The sequence below is a fragment of the Peromyscus californicus genome, unplaced genomic scaffold, assembly GCF_007827085.1.
Source record: "Peromyscus californicus insignis strain IS unplaced genomic scaffold, ASM782708v3 Scaffold_18__1_contigs__length_77618521, whole genome shotgun sequence".
Taxonomy (NCBI): domain Eukaryota; kingdom Metazoa; phylum Chordata; class Mammalia; order Rodentia; family Cricetidae; genus Peromyscus; species Peromyscus californicus.
Window position 1 is genome coordinate 58,403,147 of NW_026294480.1, and position 22,635 is coordinate 58,425,781.

The following is a 22,635-nucleotide window of genomic DNA, read 5'->3' on the forward strand; positions in this document are numbered from 1 at the left end:
TTAATTTATTTACCCTTCTTTCTGGAAACACTTCTGCTCCTCCATTTTTGGATCCAGTTTGGCAAACTGTCCTGTTGTAGAATATTATTTTAGCAGGGCAAAGATGTGGTACATTTGTTTATGTTGCGGAATGTTACTTTAACTGGGTAGAGGTGCGTGACACTTGCTTGTGCTATATTTGTTTAACGATGTAAGGATGTGTTACGCTTGTTTGTGCAGCATCTGTTTAATTATGTAAAGATGTGTTTCATGGTTTCACCTTGCCTGCCTAAGGCTCATGATTGGTTTACTAAAGAGCCAAACATCCAATAGCTAGGCAGAGAGAGGCGAGGCAGGACTGGCGGGCAGAGAGGACGAATAGGAGAGAATGAGGAAGAGGGAGGAGAGAACAAGGGAGAAGGAGGGAGGCACACCTGGGACAAGATGCCAGGCAGTTGCCAGCAGACACAAGGAGCAGAGAAAGTAAGATACAGAGAAGGAAAGAAAAGTAATAAGCCCAAGGAAAGAAAAGTAACAAGCCCCGAGGCAAAAAGGTAGATACAGAGAAACCGTTTAATTTAAGTGAAAAGAGCCAGCCAGAAACAAGCCTAAGCTAGGCCCATCACTCAAAACTAATAAGAAGTCTCTATGTCGTGATTTGGGAGCTGATTGGTGGCCCCAAAGAAAACGCCTGTCCCCTTTGCCTACTGCAGTTCGCATTTTTCTCCATCTTCCACCAACTTTCAGCCTTGGCATGGCTCTTCACCATTGATGATTTTCCTGGTCTGCTTCTCCTTGGCTATGCAGGCCTACAAAGGCTCTGAGGATGGCATAATAATACATTATGCTGCTACCTTAAATTGTTCTGGCCCCTTTAATTCATTTTCTCTTGTCATATTTTTTCCATCTGCAGAAGGGAGATACATGTCAGTTTTTCTCTCATTACACAACAAAACACTACAAATTTACTAGTTTCAAAAAAAAAAAAGAAAAGTTAGTTCAACCAGTAAAGTGCTTCCTGTGCAAGCATGAGGACCTGAGTTCAGTCTCCAGCACCCACATGAAAGCTGTTGCTAATACTATAGTCTGTGCCTGTAATTCCAGCTCCAGGGAGGTGGAGACAGCGGGATTCTCCGGGCTTGTTTGTCAGTCAGTCTTAACTGGATTTGTGAGCTCCAGGTTCAGTAGCAGACTCTGTCTCAAAACTAAACCTGGGCATGATAGAGGAAGATACCTAATGCCAACCTCTGGCCTCCAAGTGTACACAAACACACACACACACACACACACACACACACACACACACACACACGAACACATACGCATGAAGACACTGCTTACCGTCATAGTTCCTGTGTGTCTGAAGTAGGGTGTAGCTTTTTGGAGTCCTCTGTTTTAGCATCTTATCTGAAAAGCTCAGTCAATTCATCATTTGGGGTTACAGTCTCAGCTCCAGGTGAACCCCAGGGAATGGTTACGATCAAGTCTCCCTAGTTGTCAGCAGAATTCAGCTCCCTTCCATCTGTGTGACTAAGGGGTCTCAGTTTCTAACCAGGTCTTGGATAAGGCATCCTTAGCTCCTTGTCATGTGGGCATCCTAACACAGCTTTCTAGTTCCCCAATGCCAGCAAGCTGCCGAGTCTCCCAGAAAGACTGTATAACCCACTCTCTGTGGCAACATCCTCACTGTCAGTGCCATATTCCATCAGTAGGCAGCAAGTCACAGGTTCCACCCACACCCAAGGGGAGGAGATGACACAGGACATGAACACAGGAGGTGGGGACTACTGGGGGCCATCTTAGAATCTGTTACGCAGAGGCACGGCTTGTGGGAAAAATATTCCACAAAACCCATAAAAACTGTATTAATATGGCTCTCGAGTCTTATGAGAGGACTCTGTATAGCGGCTAACACCAAGAAAATCTTTTTCTTTGTCTCTCCCCACATCCTGGGATGTAGGTGTTACTTCTAAAAATGGCTTCTTTTCCTGTTCTGCCGTAGACATCTCATCAGCTTCTCTGGATGAGAAAGTCAGCAGGAACAGATTGTTTGGTCTTCGCTTTTGGCTGGACTGACTCAGTCCTGTGGGTAGCTCTCTAGGTCATTGTTAGAAATCCCTCAGTTCTGGAGGAGCCAGGTATGTGTACCGTCTGGGATGACATCCGCGGACAAGATGCCACCAAACCTTTTTACAGGGGAGACATTTGCACAGGTATAAGGGTTACTTTTTAGAAGAGCTTCCCAGGATGTGCCTAGACCGCTAATGAGTCCAGCTCCCTAAACAGATTGGTGGGGGCAGTTGCAGTAGAGGGGGAGGGTTCAAGCATTATCAGTGTGCTTTTGGCTTGATCTGTATGTGACTCATGTTTACAGATTGTCTGCCCAATTAACGCTGAGGGTTCACCCCCTACACACACACACACACACACACACACACACACACACACACACACACACACACTAGTGTGCTGTTTACACATTCCTTTAAATATGAAAGATACCCTTTACTGTATAGAATACTACAAATGGGGATATACATATATATTCATACATATTATATGTGTAGGTATATATATTCATAATTTATATAAATAACTGAGCAGTATAACATTTCTTTAAAATAATATAAGCACTCTGAGAATATAGTTCATATCACTCCGGGGATATTTTAGAGTACATGTGTAGCATGTACCAACCCTTCACAGTACCCAAAATATAGACAAATGGGGGGGTATGCAAACAAATTTGAGTTGAGAGATGTTGTCAAACCTGATCAGCTGTTTCCTGGGGATAGAGCCCCAGCGAGGGGATTGTGGAGAGCCCTAGCGAATAAGGTCAGCAGATATTTAGAACCTGAATCCTGAGTCCCAAGAAAGGCACCAGGTTCCGGAACGCCAGTGAGATTTGACTTCCTAGGATTTCCAGGAAGGCGTTGCTCAGAGTCCAGTAACTAGGAAGCCGCTAAGCCACTCAAAGTCGGGGATCAACATCCTCGGAGGGGCGCTAGGACCCAGGCACTCGCTGGCCTTGGGACCTTTGGAGGAGTGAAGGCAGTGGAGGCTCAGATTGGCAGGCAGAGTCGCTTGAAGCGACCAGACCCTTCTCGCGCTGGAGCAAGCAAGGCGCAAGGCGCATGGTGCATGGGGCACAGCAGCTGGGTGCGCTCCATGAGTGGCTGCAACCAGGGGCACGTTGTCGGGACGGTAGCAGGTGATCGCAGCGGGCATGGACCAGCAGCAGAGCACGCGCCAGGTGAGCCCTGCACGCGTCTGCAGAGAGCTATCCCAGGGATCAGGCACAAGCTTGGAATCCTCCCCGGACCTGGCTTTGAACCCCAGGTGCTGCGATAGCCTTCCTTTCCCTCCAGTCCCTCCCTCCACGTTTGGTACCTGGGTCCCCGTCTTCCTTCCTAGGGAGGTACCTGGAGCGCCTTAAGATGCCCGTGTTGCAATTTCTAATATTTAGCGATAATCCCTGCACACGGCTCTACGCCTGGCCTGGCTGCGATCATTGCTTCCCTGCACTGGCCTGACTGTCACCTCCTGTTGCGCGCGCTGTTCCCACGCTCCCTCATTTCGCGGGTGTGGGGCCTCTGGCTGTCCGAATGTGTTTCCAGTGGCTACAAGCTTAGCTTCTTTTCCAGGAAGCGAGGCACAGCAGCTTTAGTCCCCGGGTGCGGGTGCGGGTGTAGGTGCGGGTACAGGTGCCGATACAGGTAGAGGCGCAGGTGTGGGTGCGTGCATGTGTGCCTGGCGCCTCCTGCTGTCCCGGATCCAGTGCAATTTCCTGCATAGGTGCTCCCGAGGAAGGAGGATCCCCATCCTGCCAGGTGTGAGAAGACACGTGTGTACCTGGGAGGGAAGCAGGGGTACCCGGGAGAGAAGCAGCTGCTTGAGAGGGTCTCTGTGTCCTGGGGTCACAGAGAAGTAACCAAGAGCAGGGTGAAGGAAGGCGGGGCTTGGTCCAAGGCTAAGTGGGTATAGCTGCACTGAACTTGGGAGCATTTTGAGAAGGAGTTAACAGTTAACTGAAACACACTTAGTTGTTATTGGGAGAGGTGAGAGTTGCACCAGCCTTAAAAAAAAACCGTCTTACTAAAGGGTCTTAACCTCCTGTTGTCTTCTAATACCTGTAGGAGTACCTGTGACGGTCTACAAAGTTTCTGGCACCAGCTGTACACTGGCTTACCTGTTCTAGGTTGAGGGCTCTAGGCAAACACCCCTCAGGGCTTCTGCTGCGAGCTGCTGGGACCAAGGACCTTCCTTATAATCATTAAGTTTGAACTCTGAGTCTCCCCTCAGTGCATGGGGGCGGGGGGGGGGGGGGGGGGGGGGGGCGGCGTTTGGCATGCCTGCTTTGAAGGTCCTTTGACAGTCTGAAGTTTTAACTTCCAGTGCCTCTCTAAGACAGCCTGCCTCCAAACTGTGTTGGGAGACAGTCAACAAAAACATTTACCCAGGGTGCCAGGGGAGGTGAGAGGCAGAGGACCCGCCCTCTAAGGTTTTATAATCTGCCAGTTTGCCATGGACAGTTCTTGCTTGACTGCCCTCCTGACCTTGAATAGGCTGTTTTCATTTTGCAGAGGCTGGGTTTTCCAAGAAGTAGAAACTGAAGAATGATAATTCACCCGCGGTGGGAAGAACAGGGATGGGAAACAGGAGCTGTGTGGGGCTAATCAGCTGTGAACAAAACAGGCCACGTGTGCTGCCACAAAGGCTGAAAGGGAGCCCTCAGTCCCGGGGTTCTCTCTGACAGGAGTTTGCCAGATTCAGAGACAGCCGATCCGTGTCTTCTGTTCTTTGCAGTCTTGCTACAGTTTGTGCTTAAGTTCCGAAAAAGCATTTATAGTCTGAAGAGACACCGGGTGAGTGTGGATTAGTTGAATTTTGATTCCAGATGTAAAGTCACAGAAATCTTTCATGCTTATGGTCTGGGGAAATAAACTCAAGTGATGTCGTAGTGCTCAGAACACACTGGGTTGAACCTTACAGAAAGGTCTGGCTGAGCTTTGAATATGGCTACATCCCGCTGAAAAGATCCAGTCTTCACTGTAAGACCCACGTCCTGGCCACCCTCTCTTGGGCATGAGGAGAGAGGCCCACACTTGGCTCCTGGAGAGAAGAAGGCACAGTGTGCTGTGTGTCTCACGGAGGGGGCGTGTGTATGTGTGTGAGCCTTCAGTAACATCTGATAAATACAGTTTACTTACCTGGGAATGACTCAGTTAATATTAACTTCTCAGAAAGCAGTTTATCAGTTCGGCAATGAAACAATGAAATTCTCTTTAGAAGCAACATTAAATATTGGAATGCCCAGCATCACCAGAGCTTAGTGGTAAGCACAACTTTGAGAAAAACAGTCACTAGCCTTTTTCATTTTATTTCAGGATGAGAAATAAACAGAATGATTTATAGGTTTTTTTAACTAGAGAATTTTTATAGAAATAAAAGAGCCAAAGTAAATACAAGTCAAACCACAGGAAATCTTGCTCCTCCAGGTTGTCAGAGCATCACGGGATGTGAATATTGATTATGTACCTGCACTATGTGCATTGTCCTGGACGCTTTCAGCAGGGTCTCAGGGGACGCACTTAGCTTGGTAAGAGACCCAAAGTTTTTTGGCTTTTTTTCCCCCGATATCCCTCAGCTAGTGGGTGGGTGAACTGGCCCAGCTAGCTGGGTTCTGTTACAAAGATCCAACCGAGCACAATGAAAAAGGGAATAAAAAAGAAAAGGAGCCAGAAAGTGTAGAGGCAATTGATATGCCTCAGTGCACTTAAGTTAAAACATCTTCATCTTTGATTTTCTTGTTTTTATCAAAATGACATAAGCATTTTACGCCAGTGAAAAGACTGAATCCTTTATTACTATATAGATCTGAGTTGGGTGTGAACCATCATTTATTAAATCAATTCCCAGTGCACTGGGCACTTGGATTACTTAAACACATATATTATTAGCATTGTGGACTTTTCATGTGTGTATCTATTCAGCTATTTCTAGTAAGTCAGTTCCTAGTGGTGGGATTGACATGTGAGAAAGCACGGTTACTATTAGATACAGACTTCCTACTACAGACTAATTGACTTGCCTTGACAAACTTGGCACCTTGGCTTCAGTTCTTAGCTGATGTGGTTTGGATTTTGGTGAATCATTTGATCTGAAGGGATCTCAGGTGTATTATCTATGACCTATGGGTTGTAGGGCTCATTGGTTGCCAAAGTCTCTAAGATTATGCAAATATATGCAATTGGAGGTTGAACAAATGAAATAGTCTGTATATGATTATATTTTACACACAGAAGTGACAGTTTCATTGTCTATTTTTTATAAGTTCATACATGAGTACTACATTTATATCACTTTTCTCTTCTCCAATTCCTCCTCTGTTCCCACTAACCCTTCTTGAATTTATGACTTCTTTGTCTACTTCATATATGTGCATACACACACACACACACACACACACACACACACACACACACACACACGCGCGCGCGCGCGCGCACACACACACACAATTTATATTGAGTCCAATTCGTGTTGCCTGTATGTACTTTCTTTAGGGCTGACCACGGAAAAGTGGAAACCAGTCAGGGGTGTGTCCCCGAAGAACACTGATTCTTCCTCTCTCGATGGTCATTCATTGCCTGTAGCTCTTCATCTAGTGGTAGGGCCTTGTTAAATATTTCATCATCCACGTTGGCATGTCAACTAGTTTGGTCTTGTGCAAGCACTCGTATTGTTAAGAGTCACGGGTATAGTTTCCCTGACACATCTAGAAGATACCGTCTTGTAGTGGTGGGCACTCATTCGGGTGCTCAGGGCCTTGAACTCTTGCAGTTCTTCTGGGATGTTCCCTGAGCCGGAGATGTAGGGATTGCAGTGTAGATGTCCCAGTTGGGGCCTTTTGACCGGTTGCGAGTGTCTTCAGCAGCCTCAGTAGCTGCTAAAAGAAGCTTCTTTGGTAAGGAGAACTGCACTTACCTATGGATGTAAGGATGAGTATTTAGAATACAGTTGTTGGAGGCTATATCAGTTTAGGAAAATGGCAGTAGTATGTCCTCTGCGATCTATGACTTCTCCTGCCATGTGTTCTTGGCTAGGTTTGCAGTACCAGGAGTGAGTTTCCTCTCACTGAGCAGGCCCTAAGTCCAATGAGATAGCTGTTGGTTACCTCTAAGATATAAACATCACTAGTGTGCCAGTGGCAATATTTTGCTCAAATAATAATTGAACATGGACTCACTTGATATGACATGAACTCCTAGCACTCTGGTGCCCTGGCTTTTGTGAGGTAGATTTGTATGTCAGAAGTGGCTGTGCTGTTGTTATAACTCAACCATGCAATTTCAGTGGATTAAATTAAATAAATGCGTCTCACATTTTATGTCCAAAGTAGGTTAACAGAGTGCTTGATTCAGGCAGTCTCTCAGAAAACCAGGCTGGCGGGAGCTCTGCCACCTTGTAACTCTACTACCTGGATCACGTGGTCTTAGCGGTCCCATGGCAGGGAAGAAGTCAGTCATGGTAGAAAATTAACAACTGCCTTTAAATGTCTCAGCTCAAGAACGAAGCTTAGCTCTTCTATTTTGTTTCTGTGCTTTGGTCAGAAGGAGTTGCATTGACTTACTCAGATACATGGGCATAGAGAGTGTTATCTTCCTATATGATGATGAAGAAGGAAGAGGAAGAAAGAAAAGGAGGAGGAGGAGGAAAGAAGAGGGAGAAGAGGGAGGAGGAGGAAGAGGAGGAGGAGGAGGAGGAGGAGGAGGAGGAGGAGGAGGAGGAGGAGGAGGAGGAAACACACAATCTGGTCTAGATCAGTGTGTTAGGGCAGATGTAACAAAGTATCAAAGGCTTACAAAGGAGAAATCGGATCCTTCACAGACATTCAGATCAAGGTCCCAGCAGGACTGCTTCTCTGAGGACCTCACTTCTGGCTTCCATACAGCCCTGCCCCGCTTTGTCTTTAGTCTTCTCTCTGCATAACTGCCTTCCGATCTCTTCTCACGAAGGCACCAGTCACACTGGATTAAGGCCCATGCTAATAACTCCATTTAACACTAATTCCTTTTTAAAGACCCTGCCTCCAAATGTAGTCACCTGCTGAAGTACTTAGGGGTTAGGACTTCAGTAAACTGGGGGCATTGCAGTTCAGACCACAGTACACTGTTTCTGTTAAATAACAAGTAATGAGATATAGTCACTCCGTTTTTATTGGAGGAGTCCTGTAAATTTCTAAAATTTATTTATAGAATTATTTTCCTCTTTACATCTCACCCATCTCCCTGATCCCCTGCCCTCACATTTTGCCACAAAAAGCATAGTTTTCTCAGTTTTCTGGGTATTATTTAAAGGAACTTGATGTCAATAGATGCATCAAATTCCTTTTATTAATGGTGGTAGCAACTGTGTACATGCATGGTGAAGGGAAATCAAAACTGAAATCGTGGACAGTCCGAGAGCCTTCCTATAAGACCACAGATAATGTGAACACTGCATTTCTGGACATGACCCTGTCCAGAAAGCTAAGTAAGGACAGTGGCGAAGCTCGCTCTGTCTTGGGGACTGATCACCAGCATGAATCTGTGACCACGGTGCTGGCTGGCAGCATCTGATACATGGCTACTAGCCAGGCAGTAGCTGAAATGGATTTGTCATTGTCTGCGAATGTGTAGGTAGTTTTAGCTTTTTTGTTTTCAAATTTTCTTTCAAGGGGATGCACTGCTGATTAATTGCTGATGAGTTAATTTCAAAATGTTCTCCTATAGTTTGACATTCAAACTAAAAGTCATTGTTTATACAGAGAGTCAAGGAAATAGAACAGGGGGCATAAATTTGATATTGATGAAGTAAATATTTGTCAGTGAAGGAATGATGCAATATCAGCTTTGCTTTCTAGTCTGTTTTGCAAAGTACAAGCTTTTAAGAAAGGCAATCCCCAAGCACATATGGCTAGATTTTCGCTATTGAGGATTATCTATTAAATGTCAAGTATCCAACCTGAAGGCAGGAGAAATTACCTAACCCACTGGGGTAGATGAAAATAATCAAGAAATGGGAAGCCAGTGGGATTGATTCTTATATCCTGCAGGACTGGCCTTAGGCGGTCATATCGTTTAATAGACAGCAAGGATGTTTCTTAGTGATACAAGAGTGATTGTATTTTGTGTACCCATGCGCCTTAGAGGTGATGGAATCTAACAGCAGTGGCAAGAATTATAACCAGAGCCCCTGTCTCACAAGCTGTGTCCCTTTCCCTCGACACACCAATGTCTATGTTCTCTGGCATGGTGTTGTCTGGTCTCAGCTTTCTGACTTGTGACAGTCACTTAACGTGACCCAGAACTGAGTGTCTCTTTAGGAATGAGGTACAGAAAGTCTTAATCTATTTGTACTACTATAACAAAATGTCCAAGTTTGGAAATTTTATAAACATTGAAATTGTATTTCCCATAGTGCTGTAAGATTAGAAAAATCTAAGATCAAAACATCAACAGGTTGCATCTTCTGATGAGGACTGCTGTCTGCTTCCAAGGTGGCATTTTTTTTTTTTTTTTTTTTTTCCATGTCCTCTGGGGAAGGAGTGCCATGTCCTCACATAGTAGAAGGGACAAAAAAGGTGAAAAGTGACATAGTTTCCTCTGAAAACCCTTTTAATAACTGCAATCAATCCATTCATGAGGGTGGAGCCTCACAAAGGGCCCACTTCCCTATATTGTTGCTTTTGGGATTAATTTCTAAAACATACATTTTGAGGGATACATTCAGACTATACCATTTTCCCTTTGGTCTCCAAAATTCCTGTCCTTCTCACATATAAAATCTTATTCCATCCCAATAGCCCACAAATCATAATTCATCTGGCACCAACTCAAAAGTCCAAAGTCCAGAGTCTTATCTGAATCGCTTCTGAATGAGACTCTAAGCAAGACTAATCCTAAAGCAAATTACCCTCCAGCCACAGGCCTGTGAAATCAAACAAGTCATACAGTAGAGATAATCCCATTGTGTGTGTATATATTAGACTGTTTTCTATTGTTGTCGCTGAATACCCAAGATTGGGTAATTTACAAAGAAAATAAATTCATTTTTTTCAAAGAAATTTAGTTAGTTCATGTGTGTGAGTGTTTGCCTGCATCTATAATGAGTCCTTTCTGCAGGCCTGGTGCCCACAGAGGCTGGATTTCCTGGAACTGGAGTTATGGACATGTGGGTGCTGGGAACCGAACCCTGGTCTTCTTCAATAGCTGCAAGTGTTCTTAACTGCTGAGCCCCAGAAATATATTTCTTACAACCTAGCCGAGAGTCTTGGGATCCATCTTACCCACCGTGGCTCCAAGAAGCATTTCCATGGTTGGGGACTCTGCAGCCACTGCAACCTCACCTCTCTGCTCTGCATCCCCTTGTTCAGGAACTCCGTGGTGGCTCTGCTTCTGCCACAAATGTTTACTGGGGCCCTCCCTGCTTGATGGAGCCTTTGGCTACATGGCTCATCTTCTGAATGTATGCAGCATTAATACCAAGTGAACATTACCAAGGTTTTCTGTCTCTGCCCTTGAGCAGTGGCCATTACGTCATCTGGACCTACTTCATCTGGGCCTCATGAATGGTTTTGCCAGAGAAAGACCTTAGGTGGACCCCAGGCACCAGCCCACCCCATGAAAGCTTTCTTTGTGGAGTTCTGGTCTCCTATGATGGAATTGTGGCTTGATAAAAAGAGGAGGAGAGGCATCCTCTGGTATCCCTGCCATCTTGCCCTCCACTACGCAATGATACAGCAAGAGGGTCCTCACCAGACCAAGCAGTGCCAGCACCATGCTTTTAAATTTCCTGGCCTCCAAGAACCATGAACCAGCAGCAAACCTTGGTGGCATCCACATGATGCTAAGCCTGCGAGAGAACGGGGGTTGAAAAGAATAAAAAGGCTAGTCCTCTAGCACGCATATGTCTATGGAAGGTCTGTGGAGACACATTCCCTAGAAGGAAGGTGACTTACCAAATGGCTGCACCTCTCTAGGAGGTCACGTGGGTTATAAATAAGAAAGAAATGATTTCTCTAACACCTGTTTTCTACTTCTACTTAGAAGTCTCTAAAGAAAATTCTGTATCAGTTCTTGTTTGTTTGCACTACAGCATTTTGGAGAGTTGGTGAGTCGTGCTGACCCTGTCCCTGCTGGTGACGGAATGATATGAGGAAGACTTGAGATGAACCGTATTGACACAGAACTCTTTGTCAGAGGGCCCATTGCCCAGGATTTCTGTCCAAAGAGAACCATTTGTGGCACTCGAAAGTTTTCAAGTCTTCAAGGGAAAACTCAGTTTTACGCTAGAACAGCACTTTCCGAGGGACAGTGGCCACTAGAGCGTGTTCACCGTCTGTCTTTCATTGGGTGGATTTTGCCATCTAAGGGCACTTGGGATCTTGTGTCATGGCAGGCACTCAGAGTTCTCGTGGTGCTGCTTCTCCTGTTGTGACCGCAACTTCCGTTAGAAAGGTCACAGTTCACCGCGGATCCTTGCAAGAGCAGTAGAGATCCCACGGGCTACAAGAAAAGCGTGAGGGGCGGGGATAAACGGGACAGTGACAGCAGGGGAAGGGAGCTGTGCTTGGAGGAAGGGTGAAGCGTGTGTCACAGCACAGGGGGTCAGCAGTGACATTGTCCGGCGACAGCACGCACCACGCACGGACCAGGCTCTGTGTCTGTTCCAGGCACTGCGTGGTAACCTGAGAGCTAAGGCCTTAATGGGCTGCCACTCACTTCCAGCCCAGTTCAATAGGTACGATGTGGGGTAAAATGAAGCCTCCAGGAAAAGGATGGAGGGGAAGAGGCTCGGGATGCTGTTATCTGATCCCACTTGCCTTAGACGGCCTCTTGCCTCAGCCCAGGTATAGCTGCGTCACCCTGTCCTCTCCAGTCCCTTCCCCTCCCTTTGGAGGGACTTACCCAGACCGTGGGATCTCTTCTGCCTCCACCGCTGTCCATGGCGGTTGAAATCTGGAGACCTATGGGAATATGCATAGCCGGAAAGAACACAGGCAGCTGGGACAGTTATGTCCCACTCTATCCTCTTCTCAGTACAAGGTTCAGACAACAGATAATGAGGAAGCATCCCGTTAGGTTTGACCTTAAAGTGTGAGGAGAAGGTCAGGAAGGAAAGAGACTCAGGTGACGGCAAGTTCTAGAGAAACATTTCGGGAGCAAGCTGGACGGACTGCCTGGGAAGAAGGTGTGGCAGTGTGGTTCTGTTGGATCCAGTGGTAAAGAAGGCCTCCTTTGTCACGGGATAGCTGAGGTCAGACCTGAAGTGAGTGGGGAGTGAGCCATGTGGATATCTGGGGGAAAATAGTCCAAGCGGGAGTAACAGCAGGTGTGGAGGCCTTAAGGGAACTGTTCTTGTGTGTGAAATGAAGCAGCAGGCTAGTGGAAACACAGCAATGGGGGTGGTGGTGGCAATGGCAAGCTGGGGCAGTGGGGGCTGACAGCAGACGGGTCTTAGAGAGCCAGACTTGTTGAGACCTAGTGGTCTCAGACTTGTTGAGACCCACCTGATGGGAGGTGATGGCTTCTGGCTGAGCTCACACACAGGTGGCTCATCTAGAAACTTCTGGAGAAAATCTAGAGGCGCTAAATGAAGTTAAGAGATGTGCTAAGAGACCACAGCCACAATCCAGGCTGGAGATGCTGGTGTCTTTGGCCAGGATGGTGCAGTGGAGATGATGAGAGTCAGGTGGATTGTGAGCCAGTTTCCCAAGGGGAGCAAACAGTGTTTGCGGGTGGGTGGAACACAGGGCGTGAGAAAGATTAGAGGTGGTAGAATCTCTCCGAAGTCCTTCCCAGAGCCACACGGGGTGAACGCTTACCCTCAGTCCATTTGTCGGGTTTGCTACCTGTGAGCATCTGCTGTTGCTCATATCTTCACAAATTCTCCTCCATGAGTTGCCTCGGAGAAGCTGGGCTGATATCAAGAACGATCATTGTCTGCGGAGATCGAAAGCCAGACCTTGAGTGCAACAGTTTACCATGTCATGGTCAAAATAAAGGGCTCCTTCCCCCGGAGTTCCAAAACCTTGAGAGCCTGTAAGATAACTACAGAAGAGATAGGGACTGTGCTCTGTTGACTAAAAAGATGAGAGCCAATGAATCACCGGGATGATTTGTAAAGATTTATCTTTATTTTATGTGTATGTGTGAGTGCCTGCTTGCACATATATGTATTCCATGTGAGTGTGAGTGCCTGCTTGTGTGTACATGTATACTGTGTGTGCATGGTGCCTGCTTGTATATGTATATATGTATACTGTGTGTGCATGGTGCTCGGGAGACTAGTAGAATGCATCAGATCCCTGGAACTGGAGTTGTGAGTGGTTGCCAGCGGCTGTGTGGATGCTGGAAGCTGAACCTGGGCTTCTGTGAGAGCTGCAAACACTCCTAACTGCCGAGTCATCTTTCTAGCCCCCAGAAATCATTTCTGGCACAAGGGATGAAAGGCAGAGAAAAAGGACAATGTTCTAGTTTCCTTGTGTTTCTGTGACAAACACTGATGAAAAGCAACACGAGGAGGAAAGGAATTTATTTTTTATTACAAGTCACAGTCCATTATTGAGCGAAACCAGGGCAGGAACTTGCTTGCTGTTCCACTCAGAATTATTTCTAACCAGGGAATTTACTCACCGCCGTGAAAGTATATCAGAAACCACGGACAAATACTGCCTCATGATCTTTCTCACAGGTTGATGTTCAGCTAGCTTCCTTACAGAGCCCAGCTGGGACCACCTGTCCTGGGCTGGCACCTCCCACCGTGGGCTGGGCCCTCATGTATCAGTTGACAACCCACCCCAGACATACGCATAGGCTCATCTGACCCAGGAAGTACATCAGCCGAGGCTCCACTATCATGTGACTCCGGGCTGTGCTAAGTTGACGGTTGATGCTGACTAGGACACACCCTTTAATAGTGCAGTGGCCAGTTCCAAGCAGGATTCACCAGAAGGCAAGAGCACAGTGTCACTAAAGTCTGATTTACAGTGAGGGTGAAGGTTGTTCCCATCATCCTTTTGGGTCTCACATGTGAACAATCTATGCGACCTGTTTCGACCATCTGTAGAACTGTAACTGGGAAGTCTCTCCACATAGATTTGTGGGAGATCAGCTCCCACATTTTATGACAGGGAACTCTTGAGGAGAGAGGGATAAGAGGTTTAGATAGAAATATAGAGGGGAAAGAAACAGAAACACAGGATAGCTCGGGAGGGCTTGGATCCTAATTCACTGACCCTTTCTGTCTCTACTAAAGGGCCATTTATAGGAATGCCAAGGGGTGGAGCAAAAGACCTCCCCCTAGCTCAACCAAGTGCAGACCATTCCAATCACCTGGAAACCATGCACATGGTCAAGCAATCCTCTAGTGCAGCCCTGCTGGGTAAAGCAAGCTCAGCTCTCACTGGGAAATCTTTGTGGGCCCCCACATAGATTCTACAGGTCTGAGGAGAACAGAGTGACAAGGGTGCTGAGCTGTTTCCTGTGGTCAGGAGCTGAGATGTATTAGTCTTCCCACAGGTTGCTATAACAAAATAGTGCATGCCGGGGTGACCCAAACCACTGAAACTCATTTCTCACAGTTCTGAAGGCTGAAAGTGTAAAGCCAGGGTGCTGGGTGTCGGGGTTTCTTTTTGGGGAGATGCTCTTTTCTGACTTGTACACACCCTGTCATCCTGCTGTGTCTTTGCATGACTCTCTGTGTGTGTGTCTGTGTGTGTATGTGCCTGTATGTCTGTGCATGTGTGCATGTATATGTGTGTATGTGTCTGCATGTGTATGTATGTGTGTACATGTGTATGTGTGTGTGTGTGTGTGTGTGTGTGTGTGTGTGTGTGTGTGTGTGTACTTTACAGTGTCCCTTCCAGAAGACACCAGTGTTATTGGATTAGAGCTCCTTATCCTCATCAAATCTTACCTACCCTGCGGAAGTCTCTCCTGTATGTGTAATCCCATTAGGCTTTATGACTTCAACTGGGAATTTGGGGAGATAGTTTTGTTTGTAACAGTTAAATGCTGCAAATTAAAAAAAAAAAGCTTGCTTGAACTCTATACAGCTGCAAATAAATTAAACCACACACCTTTCAAAGTATACAATTCATGAGTTTATTTTTCTAAAATAGGGTCTCACTATGTGATCCTGACTGGCCTGGAACTCACTATGTAGACCAGGCTGGCCCCCAACCCACAGAGATCCACCTGCCTCTGCCTCCCGAGTGTTAGGATTAGAGGTGTGTGCCACCACACCTGGCCTCAACTCATAAGTTTTGATGAAGAATTTCATCGTGTGATGTACAATCACTATCATAATGTGATACAATCCAGTTCCACCAACCCAGTCCACGCTTCTTGGGGTCAGTTTATGACAAGAGTCACCAAGCACCCACTGATCTCTTCTCTTAGGTAGCGTGGCCTTTACTGGTCTTCCATCAACACCACACAGTGTCATGGAGTCAATTGAAACGCCAACCATAACTAGGCTCAAGCGTCTGGACATCTGGTTCCCTGACGGTGGCGCTGTTTGGGAGGGTGTGAACCAATAGAAGTTGAGGCCTAGTTAGCGGAAATGCATCACTTTGGGGAGGGGCCTGAGGTTGCATAACTTCGCCTTGTTTCCTGTCCTCGCCTTTGCTTCCTGTGCCCCTGACACGTGGGCATGCAGCCCCATGTTTCCTCTGACATGTCAGCATGCAGCCCTACGTTTCTGCTGCGACAGCATCTTCCTCATGGTGGCCTGTACATCACCTTCACACCACAAGCAGAAGAGGACTGGCCTTTTTCATTTGTTTCTTACCAGGTCTTCGGTAGTAAGAAAAGTAACGCATATCTGTGACCTTTTGTGGCTGCCCTGTTTCACGCAGTATGACAGCGAGTTTCATATATATTGATATAAGTGTCTGAAGTTTGTCATTTTATATCTTTAGTTTTTCATTTTATGGGCACACCACATTTATTTATTCCTTGGCTAATGGACCTTTGAGTTGTTTCTAGTTTGGGGCTAGTATTTAAAACTCTTCTGTGAATGCCCAGAGGGAAACCGTTGAACACAGATGACTAGAAGAAATGGCATGGTTCTGTGCTGAGTGTGCAGTATATTTAATAAGAAAATTAATGAAGCAGTTGTACCAGCACATGTAGCCACATGTAAGAGTATGGAACAAGTGTGGTTTAGCCACACTCGTGGGTATGTGGTGAGATATCCTTGTGGTTCATTTGCATTTTATTGATGACAGATGGTGAACAACAGTTTTTACTGTCCATTTTTACTTCTGATATTGTGAAGTTATTAAAATATTTTGTTCTATTTTTTAATTAAGTTGTCTATCTTCTGATTATCAACTTGAGTGTGTGTGTGTGTGTGTGTGAGAGAGAGAGAGAGAGAGAGAGAGCGCGCGCGCGTGTGTGTGCATGTCCATGTGTGCTTGTCTGTGTATGTGGTGTATGTGTGTGTCCACGTGTGCCTGTCTGTGTATGTGGTGTATGTGTGTGTGGCTACATGTGCCTGTTTGTGTGTGTGATATATGTGTGTGTCATGTGTGCCAGTCTGTGTGTGTCCATGTGTGTATGCCTCTGTGTGTGTGGTGTATGTATGTGTGTCTACATGTGCCAGTCTGGGTGTGTGGTGTATGTGTGTGTGTTCATGTACGCATGTCTCTGTGTGTGTGGTATTGGGGCTTGAGCCCAGGGTCTTGCTTATGCTGGACAACCTCTGTCCCACCACCCGTCTCCAATTCTGTGAGGTAGATATATCCTGGATGTCTTTTTCTCCCAGTCACTGGCTTCCCTCTTTCTTTTCTCAAAAACACTTTACAAGAACAGACTGCTAAACTTCTGTTGAACTCCAACACACACTTTTTTTTCCATTTGGTGGCACATTCCTTTTGCATTTTTTTTCCTAAGCAATCTTTGCCTACTCCACGTTTGTAAACATCTATGTTTACTTCTAGATGTTTTTAAGCCTTGGATTCTTTGCTTAATTCTGTGACCCATGTGGTTAATATTTGTGAACGGTATAAAGTGGGGGTCAGGGTTTTTATTTCTGTGCTGATTTTATTTCATTGCCTTGTGTACACAGCCATCCTAGCACCGTGGTGAAAAGACCCCACATTACCAGTTGGCTTCCACGGAACTGTTATTGAAACTGAGTGGATGCGCTGTCCGGTACCTGGACAGTATAGTGTTCCATCTGTCCACTTGTCCGTCATCACACTGGCTCTACCTCCTTTGTTCACCGTGACTGTCTATTCAGTCTTAAAAGCAGGCGTAATCTTTCCATGTTGTTTGCAGAACTCATTGAGTTATTGTAGACCTTTTGTATTTCTACCCAGATCTTAGAGTCATTTGGTCAGTTTCTAGACTGGAATGGCATTGAACAGAGCCAACAGTTTTTGGAGAACTGACGTCCCAGCAACATGGAGTCTGCCATGCAATTGAGTGGATCTGGATGAACTTGAGTTTCTCACACCTTTTGTTGATGTTTTAGCTTTTTCGGCAAGGAGAAATGTTTATGCTTCTCAATATGATCGTAAATGGCACTTCAAATGTCAAATTCCCAATTCCTCATTACTAGTATATAGAAAGCAGGTGACCTGTGTTCTGAGATTTGCTGAACTCACTTATTGGTTCTAGTGGTTGTTTTTTGAGGTCATTAGGGTTTTCTTTGCACACACGAGTGCTTGTGAACAGAGCTCTTCCTTGCCAGCCCGTGTGACTTTCTGTTCTTGCTTTAGTGTGGTGGTGGTGAGGGTCTCTAGTGTAGGTATGGGGTGATGCCCCCTGCGCTTTGTTATGGATATGAGAGGCACTGGATAATTTTCAGCTAAGAATGACACTGAGTTTTCTCCTTTCTTTCTTTTTTGATGCAGTGGATTGAACCCAGGGCCTTTCATAAATGGTTTATATGAGTACATGTAGATGTAACCAACCGTCTTATTAAATAAGAAACACAGAGCCGATTCAGAGAAGAAAGCCAAGAGGTTAGAACTAAGAGCCTTACCCTTGCTGCTTCAGCCAAGAGAGCTCTCTGAAAGGGGCCTACTTCCTGTGTGTTTGTCTTTATATAGTCTAGCTGTCCTGCCTTCTCATTGGTTGTAAACCCAAACACGTGACTGCCTCGTCACTGCCTGCATGTACAGCCCTCCAGGTCCTTAAAGGCGTGCGCCACGGCCGCCACGCACTTGCTATGGCTCTAATAGCTCTGACCCCCAGGCAACTTTATTTATTAACATACAATTAAAATCACATTGCAGTACAAGTAAAATACCACCCCAAGTACATATAGGGAATTGTCAGGTGCTTTCCCTACATTGATTCCACGCTGCTGTGTGTTTTTCATTTGTTCTAGTAAAGTGGTGAGTGACGTTGCTTCATGGTGATAACATATGCACAACTTAAAATCACCAGTTCAAAGTGTCTGGTGAAGCATGCTTCATTTCACGACGCCATGCAACTATACCCCCATCTAGTTCCAGCTCTTTAAGAATAAATCCCCCTGAAAGGAGACCCCATGCCCCTGAGGCGGCCATTCTCTGTGCTCCACCTCTCCAAACCCTGACCACTACCTGATTTATCTGTCCGAACTTGTCAGAACAGACTGGATGTCTTGCGCCCCCGGACCTCTGTGGCCTTCTGGCTGGCTCCTTTCGTTTAGTGTGCCTACAAGGCCCAAGTACGAACACAGGGTCATACCTGAGTCTGTGCCTCGGTTCACTATCGTTTTGTAATTAGTTTTATCAGGCTGGCCTTGAACTCATGACCCCTCTATCTTCTAAGCCTGGAGGCTACAGGTTTTTAAGAGTTTTGTAGTTTTAGCTCCCAAATTTAGTTTTTTTTTCTTTTTAATTTGATTTGATTTTTTTTTTTTTTTAAATCTCATACACTGTATCTTGATCATATTCATCCTTCTTCCTGGTTCTACCCCCTACCTCCTTATCCACCCAACTTTGCTCCTCCCCTCTCCCTACGTCACGCCAGTTTGTATTGTGCATGTATCCTTGGATGAGTGACCTCCCACTGGAGCATGGTTGGCTTACCGGGAACGACACTCTCAGAGAAAACCCACTCTCCTCTCCCAGCAGCTCACCGTTGCCGATAGCTTCAAGGCTAAGGGTGGAATTTCGTGCCTACCTCCCCTCTCTGCGCTGAGATTTGGTCTGGTTTGTGCTTGCACAGGTCTCGTGCATGCTGTCACAGCAGCTGTGAGGTCACACGCGTCACTGTTGTGCTGTGTCCAGAGGACACTGTTTCCTTGTCATCATCCAAAGATAACTCCCATGTCACACATGCTCTGATGTGTCCCCTTCATCTCAATACTCTATAGAGTGCTCTCTCTCTCTCTCTCTCTCTCTGTGCGTGTGTGTGTGTGTGTGTGTGTGTGTGTGTGTGTGTGTGTGTGTGTGTGTTTAAGCTAATGTTTATGCTGGGATTGTACAGGAATATCCTTTCAGCCAAACAATTGCTGTCTTGGGGAGTTCGGCTGTGCCCACTTGCAAACGAGCTCCCAGCTGGGCTGGTTGACTGTTTACATCTCCTCCTAAGGGGGCAGGCAGGGTCACAGGACCTTCACCTGTGAGCTCCTACTACCTCTTGTATGCAACGCTGTCCTAACTGCACTGGCCTTGGGGAGTGGCTAGAATATATATATATATATATATATATATATATATATATATATATATATATATATATATATATATATATATATATATATACACACACACTGGGGAAGACCAGAGGAGGCAGGCTTTATCTATGCGGCTATAGGAAAGTTGGTATCCCTGTTAGGTAAACTTTCTGGTGTGAGCTTTTGCAAGGGAGCACCCACATTCCTGTAAATAACCCCTCACTTAAATGTTTTATAAGTAAGCCCTGTAAACTCATTGGCTCCCCAGAGTAAACTTTGGTGGAATTGTACCTTGGTTCAAGGAGAGGTAGGTGCTGCTTATGACTTCCCTGGAAAGGAACATAGTGAGGAGAGGTAGGTGGCTCTTGTGACTTCCCTGGGAAAGATCAGTGGTAACAGCCGGTGATTTAAATATGAGTAGATTCACTGATGTGAAGGCGTTGAGATCTCAGTGAGAAGAAGTGCGTTGTGCACAGCACTGGCCATATTTCTTTGTTAAAGGCTTATGTGGGGTTTCACTTCTAAAAGTGGGTGACTCCATGCTTAGAGAAAGCAAACAATTAACCACGCCAGGTGGGAGTTCAGGTCAATGGTACGCAGACAAGAGGTGCTGACAAATTTCCTATCCGAAGACACAAACACAAGAGCAGCCTAGAGAAATACGGCATGCAATGTTCAAAACTGTTGCTAATGAGCGTTTCCCACATGGTGGCAAATTTATACCGTCTCTCCTTCACCTAACTCCCCAGGCCTCTTTTTTTTTTTTAACCAAACTTTATTGTTCCTAAAACACAGTGGACTGGTCTTCCTAGGTTTGAATGATTTGTAGTAAGAAACATGAAATCAAGTGCCCTACTGGGAATGCATTGCTATTGCGAACATCAATACCATATTGACATCTGTGGGTAAACCAGTCCTCCTCAGACACACTTCCAGAGGTCAGGAAGCGTGATTGGAGACCCTCCAAATCTACCACATTCTCACCCTTCAGCTGATAGTGTTCTATGGCAATCCTCTGTGAAACGAAGCTTCAGTCTCGAGTACAAGTTGTGTCTTAGAAAATCAAATATCACACGTGAAGATTTTTGCTACGCCCTCCGCTTTTATTTGTGATATCTTACCTTGTGTATGGAAGTGGTTTTCAAAGCGTGATCCTGAGTAAGTGGCAGTCCCATCGCCGAGGAAGGAGTTAGAAACCCACATTCTCTGGCCTTGCAATCTGTGTTTTAGCAGATCACCCACTCTGACGGATGCTAAAGTTTGGTTGTCACTGGTTGGGGGAACCATGTGACTTACGCTATTTCTGTTCATGATATGAAGAAGTTATCAGTCAGGCCCCCAGCTACTGTTGCCTTGGAGACGTTTAATGATATAACAGCCGAAGTGCCATGCTGCAGAGCAAATGTCAAATTCCAAAAGGAAGACACTTCCTGTCAGAAGGCTTCTAGAACTGCCCCCAGCAGCCAAAGCAAGAGGACTAAGACACAGGATCCACAGGAGGTGCTAAGGCAGGGCCCCTGGGCTGAGCTGCAGCCTTGAGGCCCCTGGAACTGGTCATGAAGTGAAATTCCAAGGGTTTAAAAGCAGTTCTTGCAGCAAAAGTCTCCAAGGCTGACCTTAGCAATCCAAACAGGAAGCAAGAAACTAACATCCCTGGGTGTGCCTGGTTGTAGGGAAGCCCAAGGAAGTCTTGGCAAAGAGATGTCTTTCTGATTCTCTCAGGGAAAGGGTGGGCCAGGCACTTGTTGGTTGACAAGGAGTACCTGGAGACTGACATGCCTAGCTGCCCTCTTCTGGTCTTTGAAACAATACCGGGGAGGTGGAGGGGTGGCTCTGTGGTTAAGATCACTGGCTGCTCTTCCAGAGGACCCAGGCCAGGTTCAATTCCCAGCACCCACATGGCAGCTCACAGTCTGCAACTCAAGTTCCAGTGGATCCAACTCCCACGCAAAGACATGCATATACCATCAAACACCAATGTATATAAAAATAATAAAAAAGAAGAATTTATAAAACAATGGTGAATGTTTTTCCTCCCTAGTTGTAAATTCTCCAGGCCCAGCAGTAGACACAAAAGACCTTCTTGATGTCTTGTCTCATATTCTAGTCCTGTTCTGGGGACAAATGTCAGCTCTGGTGTTGAGTAGATATTTTCTGGTTTCTAGACTCAAACTTCTGAGCCCCACAAAATTGCAAATCCAGGGGAAGCGCATGCGTGCGTGCGTGCGTGCGTGCGTGCGTGCGTGTGTGTGTGTATACAGGGGACGTGCCCACTGTGTGTACAGGGGAAGTGCCCACTGTGTGTACAGGGGAAGCGCCCACTGTATACACAGGGGAAGCGCCCACTGTATACACAGGGGAAGCGCCCACTGTATGCACAGGGGAAGTGTCCGCTGTGTGTACAGGTGTCGTTTCTTACAGGATTACTCGGCATTCTCACATGCACTTTGTCCTGGCCATCTTAGCTGGTGAATTTTGCAGTTGTTTTCGAGAACACAGGCTCCTTGGCCCCTCGTCTAATCAGACACCAGATCCCAGGAATCCAGCCACAATAAGATCTGTCAAATCCCTTGCCCCCTTTACTTCTAGTCTCACAAATCCATCTATTCCACATTATTGTTTGAGCTCAGTGTGCTAAGACTGTCTCAACAAGATACCAGAGACTGGGTGGTCTATACAACAGGAATACACTTTTTCACAAATCAGGAGTCTAGAACTCCCAGGTCAGGGTGCAAGCATGGGGGGAGTCTGGCCAGGCTCCCCTGTTGGCCTTAGACACTGCCTTCCCTGTATGAACTGTCAGGCTCCTTCCGAGATGTGTGTGAGCAGTGCTGGGGTCCCGTTTTCTTAAAAGAACAGCAGTCTTAGTGGGTTAGGCCCCCCACTTTTATGACCTCTTTTAACCTTATTACCCCCATTAAAGGTAATTAATTCAGTCATTATCATCTTGGGGGTAGGGTTTCAGCTCCCCCGTCTAGGATGTAATTCAGT

At 46.1% G+C, this 22,635-nt stretch overlaps 1 protein-coding gene and 2 long non-coding RNA genes across 9 annotated transcripts in view; 1 reads left to right on the plus strand and 2 right to left on the minus strand.

Moving 5' to 3' along the window:
* Positions 1–534: 534 nt before the first annotated feature.
* Positions 535–2,384, minus strand: LOC128113271 (uncharacterized). Its single transcript, XR_008219406.1, has 2 exons — positions 1,321–2,384; positions 535–886 (listed from the first exon to the last, which is right to left on the minus strand). It is a non-coding gene; the product is annotated as an uncharacterized LOC128113271 (long non-coding RNA).
* Positions 2,385–2,983: 599 nt separating this feature from the next.
* The window catches only part of Pde8b (phosphodiesterase 8B), a 226,730-nt gene continuing 207,078 nt past the window's right edge, over positions 2,984–22,635 (plus strand). For both annotated transcript variants that reach the window (XM_052743543.1, XM_052743544.1), the window contains exon 1: positions 2,984–3,232. In XM_052743543.1, the coding sequence (XP_052599503.1) occupies positions 3,206–3,232 (27 nt within the window). In that variant the 5' untranslated portion in view covers positions 2,984–3,205. The remainder of the gene's footprint in view (positions 3,233–22,635) is intronic.
* On the minus strand, positions 5,344–21,331 carry LOC128113681 (uncharacterized). 6 transcript variants are annotated; one of them, XR_008219588.1, is made up of 3 exons: positions 20,766–21,009; positions 10,779–12,965; positions 5,344–6,966 (listed from the first exon to the last, which is right to left on the minus strand). It is a non-coding gene; the product is annotated as an uncharacterized LOC128113681 (long non-coding RNA). The 6 variants fall into 6 exon arrangements; XR_008219586.1 differs by having other exon boundaries at positions 5,344–7,127; XR_008219587.1 differs by having other exon boundaries at positions 5,344–10,875; positions 10,982–12,965; positions 20,766–21,007.